At 41.2% G+C, this 22,394-nt stretch overlaps 1 protein-coding gene across 1 annotated transcript in view; it reads right to left on the reverse strand.

Annotated features, from left to right (window-relative positions):
- Nucleotides 1-1,683: 1,683 nt before the first annotated feature.
- BOK (BCL2 family apoptosis regulator BOK) overlaps nt 1,684-22,394 on the reverse strand; it is a 41,936-nt gene continuing 21,225 nt past the window's right edge. The window contains exons 3-5 of the mRNA XM_056564717.1: nt 20,268-20,396; nt 12,757-12,920; nt 1,684-2,221 (exon numbers count right to left, since the gene is read on the reverse strand). Of these exons, the coding sequence (XP_056420692.1) occupies nt 2,096-2,221; nt 12,757-12,920; nt 20,268-20,396 (419 nt within the window). The 3' untranslated portion in view covers nt 1,684-2,095. The remainder of the gene's footprint in view (nt 2,222-12,756; nt 12,921-20,267; nt 20,397-22,394) is intronic.

The raw sequence follows: 22,394 nt of genomic DNA on the forward strand, positions 1-22,394 counted from the left end.
TGACTGTATTCATAAATATTTCCACCTGGGGGGTCTCTAGACCCGAATGTAATCTCTATAGTAATAAAGTATTAAGTTTCATCTTAATTGATTCCATAATTAATGATGTCACTGTAAGGTAGGTGTGACTTTGTACATCCTGTGCTCCACTTCAGAAGAACATGCCATTGTATGACCATTATAAAAGGGCATGGGCTAAGATGCTCTATTGTGCGGCAAAAATGTTCCAGAAGTCTGCTGCAATTTAAGCTACCTAGACAGTGTAAGAATACAACAGTTGTATCACACAGCATGAGCCACTATGATAAATCTGGTGTATTCTTACACTGTTTAGTGTAGTAAATTTAGGCCACTATGGTCACACTTTCCCGAACAATATTAGACTGGTAACATTTGTTATGGGTTTATTGCAATCTTTTTTTGTAACTTCCTTTCACATATGGTATCTTTATGTGACACAACTGAGCCATGAACAAGAACGACACAAAAAAAATATTTGGCAACAAATACAAGTGACGTAACCAAAAGGTACGTCCACCACTAGTACTTATCACATTGCTGTAGCAATTAATTGTATTAATCTTGCCACACAGTTCTTGGTTGCATGCTAACTAATGCTGCACAGCTGCTACATGCATTGGTGCCCTCAGAGTTTGCACATGGGGCCACTTTACAGATCATCTCTCCTTAGCATATTGATGTGTTCTGCAGAGTCAGGTTTGTCAGTAACAATCATATGATACAGGGGCGGACATATCGCAGCTGAACCGGCTGCACAGAGGCCCAGCGTGTGAGGGGGCCCGCTGCCGTTTGAAAGTGCGGTGGGCCCCCTCACACGCTGGGCTGGCCCTACCATGGGACCTGCTACAAGTAACTGCTACTTACATCTGCTGGTGGGGACTTCCTGGTGGAGGTGCGTGCAGGAGTGACACCATCGCAAGCGCCGTGCCGGGATGCTGACGTCCTGCGCAGCGCTTTTTGTGTGTTGGGAGGCTATGCTACCTAATGTCGGGGAATCCTATGCTACCTAATGCAGATTAATGTGAGTTACAGTGCAACTTTATGGCATAGTACTTTTGTTTTTTGTTAGTTTTTTTGGGGGGCCCAGGCACATTCTTTGCACAGGGGCCCTTTGCTGTCTGTGTTCGCCCCTGATATGATCCCATTATCTACCTGCCTCATCCTGTCTTATGATAAAGTACATGTAAAGTGCTTCAGAAGGACTTTTTTAATACACCTTATAGACCATGGCAAGATTGAAGATATCAGTCTAAAATATATTAGCCACTGTCCTTTAATTCCTGCAATGGTCTTTCTACCATATTTGCTTATTTATCATTCACCAATATCACAGAATCAACACAACGTATACATGACACTTAACTAGCTGATGATATGATATTGGCATTATAGGTGCCTTAAAGTAAATGACCCCTCTGGAACTTGGTTAGTGATAAAGAGCTTGAACTCTTCTGTATAGACAGAGTAAAATAACTAGACTCCGAAGTACTAATTTATATGTACAGCACCCTGGAACCAAGGGTGTTACCAAAGATAAATAAAAATAATAATTCTGCTTTATGAACACCTGCTGAATTTGGTGTCATTCATACAGTGTATGTTCTTACAGATCCGGAGTAGGGCAGTGATCAGTACGAGAATAACAAAATACACTACAACATGTAGAGTCTTACTCCTTTATCATTTGTTTCTCCAATACTGGTGTAGTATTTCTGACAGCTCAGCAGAGCTACTTGTTGCGTCCAGGGGTTTTGGCTCAGCAATAATACAAGAGTAATGGGTTAATTTTTAAGAGTTCATCAAAAGTACAGGCGGAAACACAGAGAGTGCCAAATTCTGTCTGTACAGGAATAGCTCTGAGACTGAGGGAATGGGACAGCACTGTCTGGTATCTCTGTATAAGTCGACGTCAGAGTCAAACTTTCATTCTCGTGAACATGGTTATTCCACAAGGAGTTGACTGTAGAGCAGCGGTCGGACCAGGACACGGACAATGATTGGAAGCAGAGTCGGCAGTAAATGACTTGTCATCGAAGCTGCATTTAGTTCAGAACAATGGAACCATGAGAAGAGTTTACCGCTCTCGAAGCAGGAAAAATATTACTGCCTTCAAAAAGTGGCCCAAGTTGCAGGCGCTGGAGACCAACCAGTGGGATCTTAGACCAGGATCAGTGGTGACGACACATTTTGTTACATCCGTCTGTTAAAATTGAAGGAGAAAAATAATTAGAATATATAAGTTAAGCCTCTCTTCTAACTGGTGTCATGGGATCAGTTTTTACAAGATTCATGCCATGATGGATCAGGGCATATAAACATCTTATAAATAAGACAGGGGGCTCCCTAAAGCTGTTATCTCTGTGGGACTATGAAGCTTGATCACTAGGCCAGGTTGCTTTAGTATAAAAAGTCATGATAGTTCACATAATAATAGTTTTAAAGTAAGAAAATAGACAAACAGTAGGTCCATCTAGTTCAGCCTATTACTCTGCAGTGTTGATCCAGAGGAAGGCAAAAGAAAAAAACCATAAGGTAGAAAACAATTATCCTCATTCTAAAGAGAGAAAAAATCCTTCCTGACTCCAAATCTGCAAGCAAAATAAATCTCTGGATCAGCAATCCTTCTCCAGAATCTAGTGACTAAAACCTGCAAAGTTATTAAATTCCAGAAAAAATACAGGCCCCTTTTGAACCTTTTTATTGAGTTTACCATGATCACTTCCTCTGGCAGAGAATCTTATAGTCGCACTGTCTTACAGTAAAGAACCTCCATCTATATTAGGCTACCCCTTTTTTTTCTCCAAATTTAATAACCCCAATTTTGATCTTTCTGAGTACTGTAGTTCACTAACTCCATTTAATACTCTATTTGCCCATCTTTGAACCATCTACAGCTCTACTCCATGTCATTCTTGTGCACTCGTACACAAAACTCTACACTGTATTCCATTTGTGGTCTGTCCAGTGTATTGTACAGTGGCAGAACTATTTTTTCATCATGTGCATCTATGCCCCTTTGGATGCACCACATAATCTTATTGGCCTTGGCAGCAGCTGCCTGACACAGTTACAGTTGCATTTTAAATTCCTAAGTTTTGATAGAACAAAAATATAGGACCATCTGAAAACCCCTATAATAATGGGGAGATGTGTTCTTTGCTGCTCATTCATATTACATACAAGAAGGGAAATATAGTTTTCATGATACAAGAGCACTATAAACAGGGACATCTATATGCTCCCATAAAGGAATAAACTAGAGTCTCAAACAGTGCAGCACCCAGAACCAGTGTTAAGAGCTCTTTATAATATGAGGATAGCCCTGACTGTTAGCCCTGTCTGTTTAGTGGCAGAGAGAAACTGATAAACAGCTTACAACAGTATCTCCCAAACATCCTTTTTAGCTGGATGCTAGGCACCGCATGGATAACTCTCCCCTCTTTTCCCAACCTCATTTGTAGAGGTAGTTTTTTGCACTAGATTTAAAGGGGTTCTCTGCCGAAATACATCTTATCCCCTATCCACATGAACGGAGGGGGCATGGCATGACGTCACGAACGCGAAGGCTCCAAGCCTCCGTGTTCTGGATGCTGCCGGCATGGAGATCGTGGTCTCCCCGGCGGTTGACCCCCGTGATCTCCATGCCGGCAGGGGCAGCGTCTGGAACACGGAGGCTTGGAGCCTTCTTGTTCGTGATGCCAGGCCACGCCCTGTCCATTCATGTCTATGGGAGGGGTTATGATGGCTGCTACGTAGCCGTCACACCCCCTCCCATAGACATGAATGGTGGGGGAGTGGCAGCTGTAGTCGCCAGTCATCCAGCTCCTAGCACGGATGACTAGGGTGGTGCACTGAAGATTGCGGGGGTCGGTCCCCAGCGGCGGCCCCCCGTGATCAGACATCTTATCCCCTATCATTTGGATATGGGGTACGATGTTTTTCGGTGGAGTACCTCTTTAATCTGTACTGTAATGTACTGTACATTATATTGGGTATGTTGCCAATGTTTTGTGTACATTTTTACATTTTTTACAAATGTAATTTGTACATTTTTTTGTTTTGCTAACATTAATATACATGCGTGTAGTGTAGAGGGAGTATTCTAGTGAACCTTTTCAGCATGGCATACAGTAAACTAGAAATAGCTTTGAATACCAAGCAATCTAAATGGTATCAGAGATGAAAGCCACAGACCAGACTTGCCTTCCCAATGAATTCCTGGTATTTAAACTGCGTCACAGACCTCTTAATCCAGCTTAAGAGTAATTTGAACTTCAAGTCATTATTAAAATATGGTCTGATACTAATTTCCGTAGCTTTCTTTGGCCCTATTCTTAAGTGAAAATGAGCGGACAGGAAAGACAGATATGTAGTCAGAGCAGATTAGAAACCAGAAACCACTTTGAGAAGGGTGCAGTGTACAGTAACAGGATGTTTAGTGCAGAGAACTAGGAGACTGGTTATTGAAGGCATCCTCTTGGGAAACACAAGATTCTATAAATATGGTAAAAGTATACATTATAAAAAAATATATATAATATTTAATATTTGTTTAAATGGGTTTCCTGGACTTGACAAAAAAAATGCCTGGGGCAGGGATTGGGTGGGAAAAAACACATACTCACCCCACCAATTGCTCTTGGTCCAGTGCCACAGTTGCTACAGAGTCCATGGCATAAGTGCCCTGGCGACATCTTCATACACTCAGGACAGGAGGGTGCAGCCAATCACTGCCATTACAGATCACATACAACAAGAAGTGTTGGCTCTATTCCATGTATAGTGTACATCAAGGCACTTCTGCATGAGACTCTAGAGCAGCGGCAGCACTAGACCAGGAGAGACAGAAGGGGTGAGTATGGTTTTACATTTTTTTGGGTCTCATTCCTTCCTCCCTGGTAATTTTTTGTAAAGCCCGGAAACTACCTTTAACTCAGGTTCTGTTCACACCTCTGTATCAATGGGGTTTAGTGAGGTTTTGAAGGACTTTCCAAACTTTTTTGATGTCAAATCTATAGGTCCATGGAAAAACTAGAAGGGTACTAATCTGAAAGAAGAGAAAAGGTTCAGCAGTAAAGTGTATGGATAGACATTAGACTATTGCCATATCATCCAGCAACTGTCCTCCCAAATACAAGAAAGAATATTTGTGAATTTTCTCCCCTGGTGGAATAAGTTTTTGGCACACTTTTCTTGCCTTAGGATAGCCTCCACCTAATTCATAAAGGGCTACGTGGATAGGGGTAAGGGCTGCATGGTGTCTGCTCAATCCACTGTTGTAGCAAAGTAGTGAGTAAAGTTATGGTAAAGGTACAATGTGAAGGTAAAGCCCAAGGGGAGGTTTTAGGACTTAAAGAGATCAGGTGGTACTGGGATGGCAGCTATCCATTTTTTAAGAAGGTTTTGGCAACAAATATGAAATATCTATGAACATCAGTCAAGAAAGTGCTGCTGTGTTTGTGCTCAGGCATTTGTATGAAGTTATAGTTAGTAAATTATTATGATATATTTTACAAGCCACATGGTAGGCTATGTACAGATGCAGTGACAGATCTGTGTGGGTGGTAAATCGTTCAAATAGCAGCCAAACTGGAAATGTATCAAAGTTGTAGGTGGAGCTGAATGATATAACTACTAATGAAAAATGTTCTAAATCACAATCCAAACCGAGAGGAGCACTGATAGAAAGAAGCATTCAAACTTCAAATAGATCATGCTGGTGGAAAAGAAAGAGTTAAAGAAGTGAATTTTCTTACTAGAATATTCTATAGCATTGACACATATAGAAACATAAAATGTGCCAACAGATAAGTACCATAGGGTCCATCTAGTGTGCCCATTATTTCGAATACTATCAATAGATCAATAGTCCCTGACCTTACCTTATATGAAGGATAGCCTTATGCCTATCCCATCTATGTTTACATTCCTTCACTGTATTTGCAGCCACTGCTTCTATATGAAGGCTATTCCAGGCATCCACTACTCCACTGGTCAGGGTTTCTCAACCAGTGTGCCTCCAGCTGTTGCACAACTACAACTTCTAGCATGCCTGGATAGACTTTGGCTTTACTTTACCAACTAACGCAATTGTTGGTTTGGATGCTGTATTGGATTTATGGTTCTATCGTATCGTAAGTCCAGAGATTGCTGTTAACGTCTATAATTCTTCTCAGGGATTCACATTTATTTTTCGTGTATTATATAGATATAAAGAAAAGTTATGTTTTATTGCCACTTTTTTTGGTATGATAGTTTAATGCCTTGGAGATTGATTTGACCTGGCCTTTGGTGTGTTCGACCAACATCATATCTATTGAATATGCCCATATGGGATCCATATTTTGGCACCGTCCATCATTGCTAATACTTCCTTATGGTAAATTGCTGCTGAATATGTATTTGACCATCTAAAAATGATTTATGTGATGTGTTAAATGCTTCTATTAAAACTACTTTGGTACTTTATTACTTTGCTATTTTGTTTCTGGCGTAATCATATACATTATATGAAGCAGAATAGTTTCCTATCCTATAGGCTATTGTAATGATGATTGTCCACTCCCGCCATTGTACTGCTCATCCTGATGGGCACTCCTGCTGAGCTACCTCCTCTGTGTGCAGCTTGATCTATGCTCCTACCATGGCTTTGTGTGTTGTCCTACTGCTGCTTACTCCTATGCCCGTAGGGTGTATGTGTTCTCCCTTTCTGCCAAGCCAGTTAGGTGGCACAGCAGATCCACACCTGATGTCTGTTATAGCTCTGTACACATTGGCAACTATTTTTATTCTGTGCCAATCCATTGAACATGAAAAACCACAGCAACTTTACAAATAATCTTGATTATAAATATCCCACTAATGTATTATATATCTAAATCCTATGCCGACCCCATATTTCCAAGGTTACATACTCTAAAGAAACCCTGTGTAGTCTGATTCTACAGTGTCACTCTTTTCCTTTGCTGACCTATAGATAGTAGAAGAGGGACTAGTATCTCACCACAACTGGGCTCTACATTTGGCATATATGCTGGTAGATTCTTGTAAAGCTTCATTAGCCAGACATCTGGCGTACTTCTGGTATATGTTTGGCTAATAATTGTATGTGTACCATTCTGCCTCTCAGGTTAAAGGGGTGCTCCGGTGGAAAACAATTTTTTTTAAATCAACTGGTGCCACAAAGTTAAACAGATTTGTAAATTACATCTATCTTTATCCTTCCAGTACTAATCAGCTGCTGTATACTACAGAGGAAGTTGTATTTCTTTCTGGAGTTCTTTTCTGTCCTACCGCAGTGCTCTCTGCTGACCCCTCTGTATGTATCAGGAACTGTCCAGAGCAGGAGAGGAGAGGATAGGAATTTGCTATGGGGATTTGCTTGTACTCTGGACAGTTCCTGCCATGGACAGAGGTGTCAGCAGAGAGCACTGTGGTCAGACAGAAAAGAATTCCAGAAAGAAATACAACTTCCTCTGTAGTATACAGCAGCTGATAAGTACTGGAAGGATGAAGATTTTAAATAGAAGTAATTTACAAATCTGGTGAGCATTATATGAAAAATATTGCAAACTGGCTTCTATGATGTATGACATACGCAGAAATGCTTAAAGAGTGATTCTGAGTGACTGTTCACTGCTCACAAAGTGCTACATTGTATCACTGTGTTGGTGAGATCTAGTTGCCAAGGTTTGGATGGATACAGCACTACCGCATCAATTGATTATTTGTAGCGGATACATTTTATCTTATTGAAGATCTTTGGGAACAAGAGTTGTGGAATGAACTTTTATACTGTGCTGTTCCTCAAGATCAGAAGATCTACATATTGATATACAGGCTCAAATTGCATTTTATAGTTGTTATTAATTTTATAGTTAATTTTAGTTTTTTATATTGGGATTATCATATTTTATTTTGTATTATTTAATTAATTAGGGAGGTACAAGGGCCCTGTACATCCCTATTTAGTTCTTTTTGTATTTTATATTAATAAATACCAATCAACTTAAACCAGATATCTTTGACCCTTGAGCCCCATTTATTTTTTCCATATTGATCCTATTTTTATACACCGTGGGTATAGGTGTGTGTTGGGTTGCTCGGGTCCTTGGTGATTGTCAGACAGACAGGAGCCTCTCCATTTTGTTTATAATATGTTTATAATAATTTACAAATCTGTTTAACTTTGTGGCACCAGTTGATTTAAAAAAAATTGTTTTCCACCGGAGTACCCCTTTAACCTGAGAAGCAGAATGGTACACATACAATTAATAGCCAAACATAATACCACTTTAACCCCTAACGTAATACATGTACGTCATGATTGGGAAGGTTTTCCCGTCCTATGACATTTATGTATGTCATGCAGATACTGGCCACTACTTGCGGCATCCCGCCACGCCTGGTAAGATGATGGCTATCACTGATAGCCAGCCATCTTGCCCCAGGACCTAGGGGGTTTCGTGTCCCCCCCCCCCTCACAGCGATTGCTCCTATCAGCTAGTCAAATCTGACCAGCTGATGGCAGCGTTTCGCACCAAAAAATCCTGAGCAGTGCAGTGTGTGTGTTTCGATCACGGGGATCGGGACACACACACTGCTCTGCTAGGAGACCCCAGTGTCCCTTACCTGTCCCCCCTTCTCCCGGTGTCCCTTACCTGTCTCGAGCTGCCGACGCTGTGCCAGCCGACATGCTTTAGTTTCACTTTCACTTTTTTATTTTTTTGGTGTAAAGGAGCTGTTCTGTTTTACAACAACTCCACCTAGTGTCCTAAACCTGTTACTGCATGTTTTGTGAACTAGACACTAGGGGGAGCTGTTGTACAGAAGTAAAAAAGTAAATTAAGTATATATATATATATATATATATATATATATATATATATATATACACATATATATTCAAAATGTTATTGTTTAAAAAAAATTGATTTTAAACTTTTGTAGAATATTTGAAAAAATGTTCATAATAATATAAACCTTCTAATGTCGTAAAAAAAAAAGTTAAAGAATATTTAACAAATGATGCCAACATAAAGTAGACATGTTGTGGATGTGAATTAATAACTACATTTATTTGGCTTGACTATTTCTCTTACAAGTAGAGAGTTTCATAAATTTTTTTTCCAATTTTTCACAATACCGTATTTATCGGCGTATAACACGCACTTTTTAGGCTACAATTTTTAGCCTAAAGTCTACCTGCGTGTTATACGGCAATAAGCCGCTGCAGTTCAATGATTTAAAGTGGGCGCTTTAAATCAATGAACTGCTGCGGCTTTGCAGGTGCAGAGACCTGCCGTCGCTGCCGGCTTCTCTGCCCCTGCCTGTTCTGGGGTCTAGAGCCCTGCTGCCGGCCCTTCTCTCCCCCTGGCTATTGGTGCCGCTGCCTGTTCTCTCCCACTGACTATCGGTGCCGGCGCCGATAGCCAGGGGGAGAGAAGCGGCGCCGGCAATGTGGCAGCGTCGCCGACAGACAGGGGGAGAGAAGGGGCAGCGGCACCCATTGCCGGCGCCACTGCCCCATTGCCTCCCCCATCCCCGGTTGTATAATTACCTGTTGTCGGGGTCGGGTCCGCGCTGCTTCAGGCCTCCGGTGTGCGTCCCATGCGTCATTGCTATGCACTGCACGGCGCAATGACGTCATTCGTCACTGCGCCGCGCCGTGCAGTGCATAGCAACGACGCAGGGGACGCACACCGGGGGCCTGAAGCAGCGCGGACCCGACCCCGGCAACAGGTAATTATACAACCGGGGATGGGGGAGGCAACGGGGCAGCGGCGCTGGCAATGGGTGCCGCTGCCCCTTCTCTCCCCCTGGCTATCGACACCGCTGCCCCATTGCCGGCACTGATAGTCAGGGGGAGAGAACGGGCAGCGACGCAGATAGCCAGTGGGAGAGAAGCGGCAGCAGCAAGGCTCTAGACCCCAGGGAAGGCAGGGGGAGAGAAGCGGGCAGCGACGGCCTCTCTCCCCCTGCCTTTCCTGGGGGTTTATCGGGGTATACGCATGCACACACACGAATATTCATGAACTTATCCTCCTGGTCTAATTCTTCTTTCTCGGTCTGTTTGTGAATAAATACACCCTCCGTCCCTCCCTTCCTCCCACCCCCGGCTTTTCACTCATGCAGCCTGTCTTCTTACTTGTATAGGGCCGCAGCTCGAGTGAAGCCGGGGGGGGGAACGCCGCTTCCGGGTGTACGGAACGCGGCGCATGCGCGGCCCTCCACACCAGACCGAGAAAGAAGAATTAGACCAGGAGGATAAGTTCATGAATATTCATGAGCCGGGCGGCAGCTCCGCCCAGCTAGAATGACGTGTGGCCGAGTCCCAGATGATAACACCTCCCACTGAGTCCCAAGCCAGGGAATAACAGAAAACTAAAAATATAGATATCTTAAGAAGCGCTGAACCATTTTTAACCAGGTAAGGAGCGTTTTAATCAGGATCACCCGCACTATAAGCCTGTGTAACAGGTTTAGTGCGGGTGATTCTGATGACAGATTTCCTTTAAGTTTATCGCAGCGTTTTCACTGGTGAACATGATACACAAAACGGGGAGACATCACTAGGTTCACCTAGTGATGTCTCCCCGTTTTGTGTCTCGCGTTCACCAGTGAAAACGCTGCAATAAACTTAAAGAAACCGGACAGTGAGTGCCATTGTCTAATTTCTGTTCACATTGTGCAAGAATTTGGATGTACCTTCTACAATAGAGCACCATTTTACCGGTAAAACACTGTTTTGACTCCAGTTTTGAAACCGGACAGTGCCATTGTCTAATTTCTGTTCACATTGTGCAAGAAATTGGTGATAACTGAGGCAATAACAGTTTGTGCAATAGTGCGAATAGCCTTTAAAGGGGTTATCCAGGAATAGAAAAACAGGGCTATTTTCTACCAAAAACAGGACCCCACCTATCCTAAAGTTGTGTGTGGTATTGCAGCCAGAGGCGTAACTTGTAGCTTCTGGGCCCCGATGCAAAATCTGCAACAGGCCCCATGTGCCAATAATAATACTGGTCTCTTGTGGGGTAGAGGTGCTTTAGGGGCTCCTTATGAAAAGAGATAAAAGGCAACAAAAGGTGCGCACCTAGTGAGGACCGTCTAGGTAAATGGTACAAAGTAAAAGAAAGATGGGTCCTTACCCAGTGGCGTCTGGAATTAATGAATAGCCGGACAGCTGCCATGAGGAACTTCCCTGAGTGACGTCAGTCTCACCGGTAACGAGGCATAGGTAGAAAATTGAAAAGGTGTTCCCCTCAATGACGGAGCTAGTCCATGGATAGATAGATATGCATTTATTGAAACATAAAAGGTAACGCTTTTCAACCCTGGACAGGGGTCTTCATCAGGCATTCAGGATCAGGATGACTGATGAAGACCCCTGTCCGGGTTGAAGCGCGTTGTCTTTTATGTTTCAATAAATGCATATCTATCTATCCATGGACTAGCGCCGTTATTGAGGGGAACACCTTTTCAATTTTCTACTTAGGGGCCCCTTAGGCACCTGGCCCTGGTGTGACTGCTACCTCTGCACCCCCTATATTTACTTCCAATTGAAGCTCAGAAAAGTAGCTATAGAACAGGTGTGGTGCTGTTTTTGGTTGAAATTCACATTGTTTTTCAATTTCTGTATAACCCTTTTAACAAACAACCTTCAACTGACAAAGTTGTATTAGGGTTTATTTTTTTGTGGGACAAGTTGTAGTTTTCATTGGCTTAATTTATTTTAGCATATAACATATATTACAGAGCCAGAAAAAAATATATATGTAAGGCAGAATTGAAAAAAATATGGAATTGCGCAATTTTGTGGGGCAATACAATACAGTAAATCTGACATAATAACTTTATTCCATGGGTCAGTACGATTCCAATGATACCAAACTTGATTCTCACTTTGTTTTATGTTAAAATAAATAAATAAATAGAAAACTTAAGAAAGGAAAATAATCTGTTCATTGCCATATTCTGACCCCTACATGTTTTTTATTTATTTTTCCACCTACCAAGCTGTGTAAAAATAATTTTTGCACCACGAGCTGCAGTTTTAAATGGTAACACTACTGCGTATATGTGACTTTTTAAAACCCTTTATTATGTTTTTTCTGGCATGTGATGTGACCAAAAATCTGGAATTTTGGAGTTTAGAATTTTTTTGCGTTTACACTGTTCACCGTGCAGGATCAAGAATGTAATAGTTTGGACAATCACACACGCGGCGATATCAAAACATTCCCTGTCTGTTCCTCTGCCTGTGCCATTGTTCAGCACAGTGTAGCATGATGTAAACACACTTTACCCTTCCCTCAATGTCCCAATAAAGATATATATGTATATGACAGGGAGATGATGATGTAGCTGTAGGGCATAGTCAAAGGTCGTGACATCACACAGGGGTGGGGCTTCCGCTCAGAGACCAGATCCAGCCAAGCCTCCTGAGGATGATGCGTAGTCTTGGAAGACAGGGAGAGTTGGGGAGCTGCTGAGACAATGCCACTTTTAAACAGAAAGAAATACATTACTTCCTGTTAGGGGTATTTCAAGCAAAAATATGCTCAATCCAGTAGAATTTGTGATAACACTTATATTAGTAAGTTATATATCTTGGGGTGATAGTTTTATTTAAATACTATTTTCTTGACTCCAGAATAGCCCTTTAACTGCAGAGGGTATGACTGGATTTGCAGTATGGATTTGCCCAGAATGACATGACAATTATGTATTTACCCATCCTCCTCTGCGTTTGAGCCATGTGACCAATGTCTTGCGTATAAATTCTCCTAGGCAGTCCACAATGGTCAGAACCAGTGCCGGCTGAGAGAACTTCACACAGTCAACTGCGAGTCCTGCTGCCACTGCATACAGTGAGACCACCTTACCCCATGTGATGCCTGCAGTAGTAAATAAAGAACAAAAATAACTATACATGAAATAACTAAATGCTATCAAAGAGCTTGTGCTTACAGCCTGATTATGGTTCGTGGTGATCTAAAGCTGTTACCAACAATTTGTACAGCAAACTCTGGTGAAACCCTTTGGGTAAGTGAGCACGTGCATATCTTCTGCTGCAAATCTGCTGCAGATTTGCTTCATCAAATTTTGCTGCCCATTGAAGTCAATGGGCAGTAAATGGGCAGAAAAATCTGCAGCAAAAATATGCATGTGTGAACGCACCCTAAGGCTAGGTTTCTTTTCTGGTGTTTTTCTGTGGAAAAAAATGCCAGAAAAAATGCCAGTGCAATTTCTTGCGTCTGCATTTTTTTTCAAAATTTGTTGGGAACCAAAATAAATAAAAAGAATGCAGTAGGGATGGGAAAAATTTATTTAACAGAATTTTTATTTTTTATAATATAATTTTTTTTATTTATTTTAAATAAAGTGTGTGTGTGTTTCACTTTTTTTTCTCTATTTTTTACATTTTTTAAGGAGTACTACTACTCCCAGCATGGAACACACTGTTCCATGATGGGAGTAGTAGTACCTGTACCAATAGACATATTGCCCCGGTTCAACTGTTCATCAGAGTCATGACATCCTTCTCCTCTGACATCCTCCTTCTCCATTCAGTATTCCCCATTCTCAGTATTCATCTGTCAACAACCTTGCACAAGAAAACCCCACAAGGTTGGATTGTGGAATGACCAGACCATGTTCAATGGCATTTGGTTCAGTCAACTTTCCAATTCTTATGTGAATTGATGCTGAAACTGACCCATTTAAAACATGCTCTCAACATTCTGGGGTCCCATTTGAAATTAGACTTATTTTGATATTCCAGTCAAAAACAATCAGTGCATTTAGTAGGTATTCATTTTTGCATCAGTAAAATAAAATGTCAATGTTCATTCTGTATGTATACATTCCACTAGTCTATTAAAGTCCACTATGTCATATGGTTACACCCCTTCTTGAATATGGCACCATGCCCAGGAATACTTTTGCAAATGATATGAACTTTTAACTATAGTCCATTTGATGGAATGACTTTGTAGAATTGCAGAAAGTCACAAGCAAGGACGTGGTAGGATACTACTCATACTGTACTTCAGATCTCATTACCTGATAGGGATTTAACTGGCAATTACATTTTTATGGCTTGTGCCAATTACATACAATGACATAGGACTAATCACATGGTTAGGATCCCATGGACACTGTGAGAAAGAATGTAAGGATAAGAAAACTGGCCAACCGAAGCAGCCTGGGGCCAGACTGGACTCAAATACTTAGAAACCAATTGCACTTCATTGCACGCTGTGGAAATTCTGGAAGGAATTTCCACGCTGAATGACTTCTATGCAAAGAAATGGACAGATCTCTCAGCCAGGCAGGGAGCGAAGCGCAATGTCTTATGCATTCTAATAAATTACAATCGCAGTGGGTCTCAGGAGTGAGACCTGGTGCAATCAATAACTTTTGTTATTAATAACAGTAATGCTTAAACCCCTGTAATTCAAAGACCTATTTACAATGGGCTTTTCTGGGTGGAATTTTGCCTAAAGAATAAGCATGTTCTGTTGGCGGAATCCAGATCTGCATCGGAAGTTTTGCTACAGAACTTTAGTAGTGTGCACTTAGCAGCAGAATCCAATTGAGATCAATGGGATTCTGCTTCAAGTGGATTCTGCTCGGAATTAGCAGAAAATCCATAGTGTGCAGGAGCCCTAAAAGTTAGCTTTGCCATGGTGCACCTTACAGAAATATACCTTCACATCCAGAGCTTTATTTCTAGTGGTTGCTACTTGAAATGTGCCAGAAGTAAACACAGATTTACTTTAAGATTATATGTAGAGTTTATCTAGGTTTAAAAGTGGAGTTGCAGTTTAAGGGTATGGCCACACATAACATCCACTGCGGATTTCCCACAGCTGAAATTACCCTTGTGGGTATTTCTGCTGCAGAAACAGATTATGATGCTACCCAATGACTAACCATAGCAACAAATCAGATTGCTCTTCTTTTTCTCCTACTCCCCCTCATATTCCTATTCTTTCTCATGTAGATATCCAATCATCACCAATGCCTCCTTCTATACAGCCCTACTCTACTCTACACTACTCCTTGGCCACACTAGCACTGTCCTCTCATCTTTTATATGCAGCTTTGTTGGTACTATGAGACTGTTCTATCACTAATTCTCCCCTAACCCCACTTTCTTTACTCCCTTTGGTTTTGACTAAACACATTCACCCTATCTCCCCTTTCTGGGCACATTTACAATATTCTGCGCTACAAGATTTATATTCTTCTACTAAGACTTTGGTCATAGAGGAATCTCAGGCTTTCAGCGTGGTTCTAAAAGCAAAATGATCTATCTTTAGTCTTTCAATTTTTCACACATGATACTAGTATTCATCCTCTAAATTGGTTAGAGAGTTCATATTTATTTCTTAATTTCCCTAAGAAAACAGTATCTAAGCTTTATTTTTATCTGATTATTTTTTTTTTGCTCCTAATAATAAACCAAAATGTATCACAAATGCATTCTGTGAGATTTACTCTGGGATTAGCTCACGGCTCGTCCTTCGCACAGCAAAAAGGAGACATTTTCACCTCAATAAACCAGGTCCACACCAACTTCTCTTCATGACTGTCAGGTTTATTCACACAGGATGCAGAACAAAATATAGCATAGCACAAAATAAAACCTAGGCCGTCCAGCCACTAGCTACACAATACAGACCCTGTCTGCCAACTGGTGGGCTAGATCCTGCCAGTTACAACATGCAACCTTATAAGACACAGTTCACACTTAGCTTATCTTGTGTTTCTCAGCCAGCTCATCTGACAGTCCCTTTCCTGGGGAACGAACACTCCTCTTGTTTTCCACTACAATGTCACCGTCCACACTGGTGCCACTTTGTGTTTCCACCACAGCCACCTGCTTTGCGCCCGACTGGCAAAGGGACACGGTTGTCTCCTCCCTTGCATCAATCTGCGATCTAGGGAAGAGCCCACTTGGTCACTGGTAAGTCCTTGTGTGTCCACCACAGCCACCTGCTGTGTGCCTGCCTGGCAAAGGGACATTGTGACTCCCCCAACTGCGATCTAGAGGAGAGGCCAGACCACACTGTCTGACTTTCTTATAACACACATCCCCTATCTGCTTGGATTCATTAACCAGGTGATGGTTTCAGGTAGGGAAATACACCCGGCATTAACCTTTTAGACGCCGCAATCAAAGTTGATCGCGGCATCTAAAGCGAAAGTAAAAGAATCCCGGCAGCTCAGCGGAGCTGATCGGGACTATCATGACAAAATCACGATGTCCCGATCAGCTTACCTGACGACGGGAGGGTCCTCACCTGCATCTCCCTTGTCTGATCGGCGATCTACTGCTTCATGCCTACGCAGCAGGCTAGAGCAGCAGATCGCCGGTTACACTGATCAGTGCTTTGCAATGGCGTAACACTGATGTATTCATGCAGGCTAAAAAAAAATTTGTAAAAACATTTTTTTTTTTAAAGTTCCTTAACCCCTTCTCTATTAAAAGTTTAAATCACCCACCTTTTCCCATTTTTTAACTAAAGTAATGTAATAAAGAATAAAAATGATCATATGTGGTACTGCCGCGTGCGTAAATGTCCGAACTATTAAAATATAAGGTTAGCTAAATCACATGGTCGATGGCGTACACGTAAAAAAAAAAAATACCAAATTCCAAAATTGTGCATTTTTGGTCACTTCATATACCATAAAAATATTAATAAAAAGCGATCAAAAAGTCCCATCAAAACAATAATGGTACAAATGAAAACTACAGACAACGGTGCAAAAACATGAGCCCTCATACCGCCCCGTACACGGAAAAATAAAAAAAGTTATAGGGGTCAGAAGATGCCAATTTTAAACATACTAATTTTGGCGCATGAAGTTTATAATTTTTTTAAAGCTTACCCATCAGATACAACAAAAAATTTTTTTTTCAATATATCACTCAGTACCCAATCCTGACCATGTACAAGTAATCTTTATGTGTCTAGCGCCTTTATTTATTTTTTTATTACACTTTTAATTTAGCTCACTAGTCTGAATTCCTCTCAAAGGGAGGGGGCGTGGCCTCACTGTGCAGGTCTCCGCCCCTCCCTTAGTATGTTGTCTGCTCACATCTCCCCTAGTATTAGCAAAACTACAACTCCCAGCTTGTCCTCACTGACAGTAGCGGGACACAAGCTGACAGTGGGAGGATTTTTCCTCCAGCTGTGAGCACTGCTCTAGACAGGTTTTGAAAAATCTCCCCCAGTATCTTTCATAATTTACTTATTAAAAAAATGGCGTTTCTTTTTTTATTTCACCCCACAAATATATATTTTTTTGTTTACATTATAAAATAAGTGATGTCATTCCAAAGTACAATTGATTACGCAAAAAAATAAGCCCTTATACGGGTCTGTAGGTGCAAAACTGAAAGCATTATGATTTTTAGAAGAGAAGGAAAAAAATGAAAATGCAAAAACAAAAAGTGTCCTTAAAGTGAAAATAGGCTGAGTCCCTAAGGGGTTAACATATATGGCAGTTTTGCTTGAAAATGTAACTTTTATGGCGGGAGGACAAGGAGGATTAATGTCATTCCAGAAATGGTTGTTCTTTGGGTTTCTTCTTCTTTCTGCCCTAGCTCAACTTTAAAGGAGTATTCCAGGCCAAAACTTTTTTTTATATATCAACTGGCTCCGGAAAGTTAAACAGATTTGTAAATTACTTCTATTAAAAAATTTTAATCCTTCCAATAGTTATTAACTTCTGAAGTTGAGTTGTTGTTTTCTGTCTAACTGCTCTCTGATGACTCACATCCCGGGAGCTGTGCAGTCCCTATGGGGATATTCTCCCATCATGCACAGCTCCCGGGACGTGACATCATCATTGAGCAGTTAGACAGAAAACTTCAGAAGCTAATAACTATTGGAAGGATTAAGATTTTTTAATAGAAGTAATTTACAAATCTGTTTAACTTTCCGGAGCCCGTTGATATATATAAAAAAAGGTTTTGCCTGGAATACCCCTTTAAGCTCACATCTACTTTCCATGGCTAGACAGCTTGCTCCGATACACTGGAGATCTACTACAAACCCCCCAATGATTTAGCAGTGGTGCGAAAAACTTTACCAGTTGTTCGGAATTGAAGAATTTGTTTCAAGGCAAAATCATACCTATGAGCAATTTCTTATCACTTGGTCTCCTTCTCTTCATTAAATAATTCAATAAATCATTTATTAATTAGTTAGTCTTACGTTAGACATCAGGTCTATGTCCTGTTTTCTTTCTTGTTCTTTATCTAAAAGAGTTTGAGGGGGATTTATCAAAACCTGTGTAGAGGAAAATTTGACCAGTTGCCCATAGCAACCAATACCCTTTTAAAATAAAATAACTGATCTGTTTGGTTTCTGTGGGTAACTGGTCAACTTTTCCTCTAGACAGGTTTTGATAAATCTCCCCCAGTATCTTTCATAATTTACTTATTAATGTGGTAATATAAATATTATTGTCATGTAAGAATGATTTGTAATTTTATTTTATGTTTATTAACAATAAAAGAGATATTGGGGGACCCCCCCACCATTCCAGCACTGATGCTAGGTTGGTCTCCCGCAGTCTTTGTTTTTCTGCAGCAATAACTTACCTTCACTTTTGCTGCAGCCAAACACTGGCCTCATAGGTGATGCTATTACATGCAGTAATGCCGCTCTGCCAGTGGGTCGTTCCCCCCCCATGGGCACTGGTGTCGCGGCGGTGGTGGTCGCCGCCCAGTGCTATGCCATTTTATGCTAGGGACGTTAGGGACCCACTCTAAATAGGTGGCCTTGACGTGGCGAGTGGGCTTGGTACTTTTTGATCAAAAATGTATACTAACAACCTGTTAGTTTTTGATATTATGCTGAGAAGCAATCAGATCATTATACAAGATTGTAGATGTGCGACCATGTCTGTTTCTTCTACCTGAATTCACATTGTGTTTTCTATCCCCTTCTTTTTTTTTTTTTTTTTACTTGTGTCTGCACTCTTCCCCACCCCCTCAGCCCAACCCTATATAAGTAGTTGTTAACTACACAAGGGCCATTTCTTTCCTAGCAGCCTCCCAGTTTGACTGGGAGAGCAAGGTAAGTGAGCTTTTGCATCCTGTTCACACTGGTGTGGTGCTGTGCGGCGTCCGTTGGTGCCGTGGCGCCGTGTCTGTGGGGGGGGTGCAGCCCATGGACTGGTTTGAGTGTCATTGGGGCTGCTCTGCCAGTGGGTCGTTCCCCCCCGTGGGCACTGGTGTCGCGGCGGTGGTGGTCGCCACCCAGTGCTACGCCATTTTATGCTAGGGACGTTAGGGACCCACTCTAAATAGGTGGCCTTGACGTGGCGAGTGGGCTTGGTACTTTTTGATCAAAATGTATACTAACAACCTGTTAGTTTTTGATATTATGCTGAGAAGCAATCAGATCATTATACAAGATTGTAGATGTGCGACCATGTCTGTTTCTTCTACCTGAATTTACATGCAGTAATCACTTGGATGGATGGTATATCATTGCTGCAAAAAATGTGAACAAAGGCTAGGCGGTACCACTGGAGAATTGGTGCAGGAACGGCAGGGGATTATCCTTTTTTTTTTAATAAATTTTTTTATTATATTTTTGCTACTTGCACATCACTGTTATTCTCTGTCCTGTTCAGGGTCTGTTCGGTGCCAAACCACAGAGTCCAATGGACGTTTTGCCCAATGAACATGAATAAGTCCTGACTGATTTTACTGACATGAATGGGGTCCGCCGGGTGTCGAATTATTTTGGAGGAGTTGGACGAAGAAAAAATATTGGTCATGCAGTATTTTTTTCTCGCTCACCTCCTGTCCTTTCAACGGGTTGAGCAAACGGAGCTCCCTTTAGCAGAGCTCAATGGTGGTGTGCACGTACTACTTACTCTAGATAGGAATGCCAGATGTAACAAGCTGGATGGGTTGTCCCTTATATAACTCAAATACGAAAAGACAGGGTTCCAGTTCCACCAAAAAATATGTAGTTAAAAATAGTAACTTTAATTCATATCATATTAAGAAAAAGGAAAAGAGAACACACATAACAAAAAAGTGCTCTAGTGAGTTAAAAACCCCACGTCCACCGACGCTTTTCGAACAAATATGTTCTTAATTATGGCATTAATTGCCATCATTAGGAACATATTTGTTTGTTTAGTTTGCTGAACATATATCCAGCTTTTCAAGATTTCCACCACCATGAAAAAGCATATGCCAATACCTGCTGAAAATATTTCTGCAGCAACTGCAAGGAATGCATCAGACAGAACAGACTCTGAGGTGAGGGAAATGTTCAGCTGTCGGGCAATGTTGCGATATACAGCTGGCCTCATATATTCAAGCTCATCTCCTGCAATGCAATAACAATAATGGGAAATAGTTAGTACTAAACTTTTGGCTCAAGACTCAAACAAATACTTTCCCCCTGAAGGTCTGGAAATGTGTGGTGTGTGGTTCAGGTGTTATTCTAAATTGTGCTGTTATCTTATTATAAGCTAATTTTACAGAAATGGCTGCAGACAGACTATATCTGTCATTGTGGTATGTGAATAAGAATAGGTACATAAATACAGTGATCCCTCAACTTACAATGGCCTCAACATACAATAGTTTCAACCTACAATGGTCTTTTCTGGACCACTGCAAGTTGAAACCAGACTCAACATACAATGTACAAACAGGCCAGATCTGTGAAATGTGTCAATGAACTGACCAATCAGAATGGGCATTCACTGGTAAAACTCCTGTATTACTGAAGCGTATGCACTGACTGGTGTCTGGTAGCTCCCCCTACAGTACACGGAGGTATTACATGTTCTGTACTACTCTTTGGGCCAGGGTTAGCTGCTCCTTTGGACTCCAGGTGAGGGTGGCTCCATGTTACTTTTTTAGGACATTGCGTGGACTGTACAGGACCCCGAAGAAGCTCCTGTCCTCTACATAGACCAGTGCTTCCCAAGCAGGGTGCCCCCAGCTTGAGGCATCCTGCTTGGGAAACACTGACATAGACAGTGATTTACAGCTCCCAGCAGATCTTTCTTATTTTTATATGTAAGGACTTGCTATATCTTTATTAGTTATCTACTTGTTTTTCTTTAATTCTCACTTTTTCCTATTTTTAGATGACATTTTGGTGCCTTTAGAACCAATTACCAGGTTTGCATAGAGTTATGGTCTCAATATACAATAGTTTCAACATACAATGGTTGTCCCAGAACCAATTAATATTGTAACTTGAGGGACCACTGTCTTGTATTCAAAAAGTCTTCAGACCCTTTATCAGTTCAGGTTTTTCCCTCAATCTGCACAATACTCCATAACGAGAATGTGAAATAGGATTTTAGAAGTCTTATTTATTGAAAAAGTATAGTATTGCCTTGACATAAGTACAGTATTTAGACCCTTTACTTTCGATTGGGTCAGGGCTCTGGCTGGACAATTCAAGGACATTCGTAGAGCCATTCCTGTGTTGTCTTGGCTGTGTGGGGGAGATTTATAAAAACTTGTGTAAAGGAATAGTGGTGCTGTTGCCAACTACAACCAACAGCAGCTTGCTTCTTTTATTTTCTTATGGTCTTATAAAAACTGTTGGAAGTTGAACCTTCAGCCCAGTCTGAAGTACTTTTTTTTTTTTATTAAAGGGGAACTCTGGTGGAAACAAGTAGAAAACAAATATTTTTAAATCAACTGGTGCCAGAAAGTTAAGCAGATTTGTAAATGACTTCTATTTAAAAAAAAAATCTAAATCCTTCCACTACTTATCAGCTTATGTATACTACAGAGAAATCTGTTAATTTCTTTTCTGTCTGACAACATTGCTCTCGGCTGACACCTCTGTCCATGTCAGGAACTGTGCAGATTAGAAGCATATCCCCATAGAAAATCTCTCCTGCTCTGAACAATTCCTGACACGGACAGAGGTGTCAGCAGAGAGCACTGTGGTCAGACTGGAGAGAACGTCACAAATTTCTCTGAAGTATATCTGTAGCATACAGCAGCTGATAAGTACTAGTGTTGAGCGGCATAGGCCATATTCGAATTCGCGAATATTCGCGAATATATGGACGAATATTCGTCATATATTCGCAAATATTCGCATATTCGAAATATTCGCATTTTATTTTCGCAAATGCGAAACATTCGCGTATGCGAAAATTTACATATGTGATAATTCGCATATGTGAAAATTAGCGTATACAAATGTTCGCATATGCGAAACTTCGCCCGCCAGTCTCACACAGTAGTATTAGAGCCTTCTTTACACCACACAAGCTGGAAGCAGAGAGGGGTGATCACTGTGATGTGTACTGTGAAAAAAAACAAAAAAAAAACGAATATTCGTAATTAC

This window comes from Hyla sarda, chromosome 3, assembly GCF_029499605.1.
Source record: "Hyla sarda isolate aHylSar1 chromosome 3, aHylSar1.hap1, whole genome shotgun sequence".
In the NCBI taxonomy this organism is placed as follows: domain Eukaryota; kingdom Metazoa; phylum Chordata; class Amphibia; order Anura; family Hylidae; genus Hyla; species Hyla sarda.